General features: G+C 38.6%; 1 protein-coding gene across 23 annotated transcripts in view; it reads left to right on the top strand.

The window, feature by feature from the left end:
• The window catches only part of AFDN (afadin, adherens junction formation factor), a 103,730-nt gene that overhangs the window by 72,531 nt on the left and 25,115 nt on the right, over positions 1-6,084 (top strand). For all 23 annotated transcript variants that reach the window (XM_037731081.1, XM_037731075.1, XM_037731073.1 and 20 more), the window contains 5 exons: positions 1,527-1,592; positions 1,797-1,870; positions 2,339-2,457; positions 5,107-5,301; positions 5,940-6,031. In XM_037731081.1, coding sequence (XP_037587009.1) covers positions 1,527-1,592; positions 1,797-1,870; positions 2,339-2,457; positions 5,107-5,301; positions 5,940-6,031 — 546 coding nt within the window. The remainder of the gene's footprint in view (positions 1-1,526; positions 1,593-1,796; positions 1,871-2,338; positions 2,458-5,106; positions 5,302-5,939; positions 6,032-6,084) is intronic.

The following is a 6,084-nucleotide window of genomic DNA, read 5'->3' as shown; positions in this document are numbered from 1 at the left end:
AGGCATCCACGGGAGAGATGCGTGGACAGACACAGACAGGGTGTGGGGGTTAGAGTGGAAGGCATCCACGGGAGAGATGCGTGGACAGACACAGACAGGGTGTAGGGGTTAGAGTGGAAGGCATCCACAGGAGAGATGCGTGGACAGAAGGATGTCGGGGTACGGGTGGAAGGCATCCACAGGGGAAACGTGTGGACAAACAGATGGGGGTATAGGGGCTAGAGTGGAAGGCATCCACGGGAGAGATGCTTGGACAGACACAGAGCATTGTTGAAGTGAACAGATGGAAAATTCAGATCAGAGCTGCAAAGAATACTTGATTTTGCGTTCTGTAGAACTTTTATAAACTTAGTTCCCAGATAATGTAACCACATTGAAGTATACTGCTTTCCAAAATGGAGTTGCTTTGTTAAATTAAGAAATATTATACTGTTTTAAAAATGAGGTATGTAATGGTAGGTTTTATGGTTACAAAATTTGACCTGCTACAGGTATTTTGTTTTGTTTTGTTTTTCCTTGAGGGGAGGAAGGGAGTCAGGATCAGCAGTGCTGGCCAGTCAGGCTGTCTTCTATAAACTTAACTTGTTAACTGAATGAGATAAATGTGAGTGGTTTCCAAGTGAAAATTACATAGCTCTAGGGTGTTATAGAAAATCTGTTTTCATTAAGTCATTTGTTGAATCACAGCTTTGCACCTTTCTGTGCCGTATTTTTACTCTTAGCATGCAATGCCTTGTAATGGTTGAAATGGATTTGTATTTACCTTCAATTGTTGTGACCTAAGGAATTATGCTCAGTTGTATAGTACTATCCATAATATCTAAGATTTCATGCATAGGATTGTTTTCTTTGAAATTTGCAATAAATTGTCCAAAATTTTGATTGTTACAGGGTTAGGGTTAGTATAGTTGTGATATCCAAGTGGAATATTGGTGATTCTGAAAATAATTGTATATAGTACTTAAATTTATCTAGCAGAAGTTTTTTATTCTTTCATAATACATCACTTATATGTGAATTGGGTTTTGTTGCTTTAATATTTATTTACTGTTACAGTACATGAGTTATAATACAGATTATTTTCTGTATTATTTTCTCTAAGTTTCTCTTATTGTTTGCCACAAGAAATTTTTTTATCATTTAAAATCTTAAACCCTATGTATGAACAGAACAAGGGTATAAGGGGGAGGATACAGGTAAACGGTGAAATGTAAACATACTGTACTAAGTTGCTTTTTGTATTAAAATGATTAAGAGTATATATCATGCAAGTAGCTTTTAGTTCACTTACACTTGTAGCTGTTAAGAACGATTCTTAAATTAACCTCAGATTTCCAAGCCTCTATTTTAGTCTCATCATAAGCTGATGCATGAATAACTGATTTTTCATGTAAAAATGAGGAGCAGGGCGTTGTTGCAGTTATCTGTGTACATGATGGGTGGCTTTATTTTTGTTTTATTTTCCTGCATCATGCATTTCTTACAGTGTATTTTCAATGCAGTATGTTCGCCTTGTTTTTGCATAGGGTGCTGGTCAAGATAAACTAGGAATCTATGTGAAGTCGGTTGTGAAAGGAGGTGCTGCGGATGTGGTCAGTATCATTTTGAAGGAAGTATGTTTTCAGTGTGCCATATTCAGCAAATGATGTGAGAGATCCTGCTGCTACTTTTAGTTATGTAACACTATACAGTGTTTGTTGGAAGAACAAATAGGATATGTACTCATCATTACCTTTTCTTCCTCCCTTCTCCCTTTGCTCTCCACCCCCTAATCATGCACCTGTGGATGTGCCTAGGATGGACGTCTAGCTGCAGGTGATCAGCTCCTCAGTGTGGATGGACGAAGTCTGGTTGGGCTCTCTCAGGAAAGGTATCATTGATTTATTTTTTTGAAGCTTAGTATTAGCATTTTTAGGTGATTTTTGCATTAAGTTTTGAAATTGGAAGATGAAAACTATGCTAAAACGTTATGCTCATATTACTCTTTACCTTTGTTAGTGTACGTGACATTTCAATTGTTACCAAATTATAAATACATATTTTAGTCTAGTACAGTTTCTTTGAAACTTGAAAGAAACATACTCTTGACACTTCTTTAAATTTCTGAATATTAACTTACTGTTCTTAATATGGTAACAGGAGATGTGTTTGCCTATGTTCATAGTCAAGTTTTCAGAGGAGGAAAATGCGTAGTGAGTAAGCTGTCTGAAAGTCAGAACCATTACCCAAAATAATAGATGAGGCTGTGCAGCATGATTTTCAGTTGCTGTGATCACAGTTATTCATGACAGAGCAGGCACTGTATTTCGTTTTTCTTACATGTGTAATCTTCTTCTAGGGCAGCAGAACTCATGACAAGAACAAGCTCTGTGGTGACACTGGAAGTAGCAAAGCAGGGTGCCATCTACCACGGTCTGGCCACCCTCCTCAATCAGCCATCCCCCATGATGCAGAGAAGTAAGGACCAGTAGGGAAACAGTGGCCACAACTCTGTGTTTTACAGCCATGGCCTCTTTGCATAGTCACAAAACTCCATGGAGGAGGTACTGGTGTTACTGTTGCCCCACTTTTAAAGATAAGGAAATTGAGGATGAGAGCGCTTAAGCTCAGTGTCCGGGATTCCCATGTGGGCTCTCTGACTTTGGAGCCCACACTGTGAGTCACCAGGTCTCCTCCCTGTCATCAGGAGCTATTCAGCTTCACCCTCACAGGGCTGGTTGACTGCTGGTGAGCTTTTGTAGGCCCAGCACATGGTGGATGCTCAGAAGAGAGTGAATGTGACACGTTAAGGATGAACTGGGAAAAACTAGAGAATGAACAGTTTTCAGTTTTGATAGGCAAACTCAGGATTTCAAGTGTTGAAAGAGTACATTCAGTTCTTCACTGAAGAAATATGCATTTATTTGTATCTGAGTAGTTCCGTTAGTCCTGCATATGCTGAGATAGGGCATGATGATCGCGTTAGGTACACAGTCATGCATCGCCTGGCAAGGTGATCCATTCTGACAAACTCATTCTTAGTTTATCTCATCACTGTGTGCACCTCACACTGTACTCACACAGGCTTAAATGTGTAGCCTGTTCCTCCTAGGCTGCAGACCTGTACAGCATGTCACTGTACTAAATACTGCAGGCAACTATGATTCAGCGGTAACATATTTAAACATAGAAAAACTACAGTTAAAAAAAAAAAACAGTGAAAGAGTAACAGTGCTACACCTGTAGAAGGCCACTTACCCTGCATGGGGCTTGTAGGACTGGAAGTTGCCCTGGGAGAGTCCGCGAGTGAGTGGTGAGTGAATGTGAATGCCCAGGACGTGACCATAACTACTGTAGACTTTATAAACACTGCACACTTCAAATTTAAGAAAAAAAAATTTCTTTTAATAATAAATTAACAGCTTGCTGTAACTTTTTTTACTATGTAAAATTTTAAATTTTAAAAACACTTCTGACTCTTTTGTGGTAACACTTAGCTTAAAACACAAACATGTTATACAGCTGTACAGAAATATTTTCTTTATATCCTTACTCTATAAGTGATTTTCTGGTTTTTTAAAATTTATCTTTTTGGTTAATATCTCATACATAAGCACACACATTAGCTTAGGCCTGCACAGGGTCAGGATCATCAGTGTCACTGTCTTCCACCTCCACATCTAGTCCCACAGGAAGGTCTTCAGGGCAGTGACATGCCGTGGAGCCATCACCTCCTGTGATGGCAATGCCTTTTTCTGGAAGGCCTCCTGACAGACCTGCCTGTGTCTGCTTCACCATTAACTTTTTCTATAAGTAAAGAGAGTACACTCTAAAATGACAACAAAAAGTATAGTATAGTAAAATAGATAAATTGTAACCCATTACATTACATTATTACATTATCAAGTGTTATATACTGTATATAACTGTATGAGCTATACTTGTATACAGCTGGCAGGGCAGTCTGGCGTAACCACAAACACAAGGAACGCATTGTACTACAGCTTTACACTGGCTAAGACATCATTAGGAGATAGGGATTTTTCAGCTCTGTTATAATCTTAGGAGACCACTGTCATGGGTGTGGTTCATTGACCAAAATGGGCTTATTTGGTGCATGATGGTAATTCACTTAAAAATCTTAGTTATTTAAATAGCTTATTTTTGGGAACTGCGGTTTTATAGCTACATCAAAAAGAATCTCAGAGTAAAATCAGTATAAGTTTGGGGCTTTAAAAATAATTAGTTCAGACACAATAGGAGAAAACCATTATGATTCATATTTTCTCTTAAATCATTATATGCCTTCCAGATCAGCCTTAATGCACCTTGTTAAATGTATACATAGGCTTCTTAATATGGCCTTTATGGCCTTCTCCTCCATAAGGTAGGATTCTAGAAACTTCACAGCCCAGAACCTCAAGCTGGTACCTTATATAACAAATCACAGCTAAAACCAAGGTGTCAGAAAACCTGGCCTGCTGCTTACTGAAGCAGACACACAGCACACAAGGGGCATCTCAACGAAACCTAGTGTGATGTTGTCTCCCTTGCTCAGCATGTGTTTTACATAGAATTTAACATCTTGGTTGTCTGATTTCTTAGTTTACCGTCATTTAAAAGAACCAAACTAGAATACGAGTTAGAAATCACAGAGGGAAGCTGTGAACAGTAGATGATAAACCAGGGTAGGCAAGCAAAAGGGTGGAGAACTGACAGCGCCAGCCAGGAGCAGAAGGCTCACGCCACGTGATGGCTGCTCAGGACAACCACACGGGGGGCTTAAGAGCTCAGATGTTTTTCTAAGAAGTCAGAGAAGCATGTTTATTTTTAACTTTTTTAAAAAATGTACTTTAAAAAATGTTTACATTTGTTACTTACAACAGTGAAATGAGAAAATAAGCTTTGAAAGTGTTCATCTTCTCATCACTACCAATTAAGTAAAAATATTTTCTTTATTCTCAGTTATCTATTTAAGAGCTGTTTTATGATTCTGTAGAAAGAACTGAACTTTATAGGGAAAATCACCTTATTTCTTATGCTAAGAACCATTCTTACGGAAATTTAATGATAATCAGGATGTGGAAAATAAAATCTTAAGAGATACTGAATATACTTTGATTCCAGTTTCAGATCGTCGTGGCTCAGGTAAACCCCGACCAAAGAGTGAAGGCTTTGAGCTCTATAATAATTCAGCTCAAAATGGGTCTCCTGAGAGTCCTCAGCTGCCTTGGGCAGAATATAGTGAACCAAAGAAATTGCCTGGTGATGATAGACTGATGAAAAATAGAGCTGATCACCGTTCCAGCCCCAACGTAGCAAGTAAGAGTGACACTTTCTTGCTCCTAAGTACACTCACGGTCACAGTCTGAAGCGAGAGGAGGCAGTTTGTGGTTTGTTAATTATTAAATTAAAATTATTCTCTGCAAGCATTGGCTAACTAGGATATGGTTTTCATAAGGGATATCATAAGTAACATTTCTCTAACAAAAACTAAGATGGAAACACTTTATTCAGTTAATGCGGTAAGCAAATGCATTAATAACATATCTGTTTGGGGTTGGCAAATTACCAACAGGAACTAAAATATTTTTTACATTTTTAAAGGGTTAACAAAGAGCAGAAGAAATAATAGAAGGATATGCAGCAGGAGACAAAGGCTCACAAAGCCTAAAGTATTTACTTTCTGGCCTGTTACCAAAAATGTTTACCAGTCCCTGGCCTGGTATGCAGAGTTACAGAGGGTTGTTTTGTAGCTCTGGGCTCTGATGATTTATAGGTAGATGTGGATATGCCAAAACCTGATTTCTCATCTGCCTTGAATTTTTTTTTTGTTTGTTTCTATGCAAGACACTTCACTAGCAGTATGAAAGTCAATGAGGCCTTTAGGGAGATTTTATGTTATATGTAGTTTGTTTATGTAATATTAAGCTTTTTTTCCCCCCTCCTGACTTGAACAGATCAGCCTCCTAGTCCTGGAGGGAAAGGTGCATATGCCTCTGGAACAGCAGCGAAGATAACATCTGTCTCTACTGGAAACCTCTGCACCGAGGTCTGATTGATTGATGGGCAAAAGGCTTTTACTGCACTTCCATACTTAGGTTT

The sequence above is a fragment of the Cebus imitator genome, unplaced genomic scaffold (assembly GCF_001604975.1).
Source record: "Cebus imitator isolate Cc_AM_T3 unplaced genomic scaffold, Cebus_imitator-1.0 Scaffold380, whole genome shotgun sequence".
Classification (NCBI taxonomy): domain Eukaryota; kingdom Metazoa; phylum Chordata; class Mammalia; order Primates; family Cebidae; genus Cebus; species Cebus imitator.
This window is presented reverse-complemented; position numbering and strand designations above follow the sequence as displayed.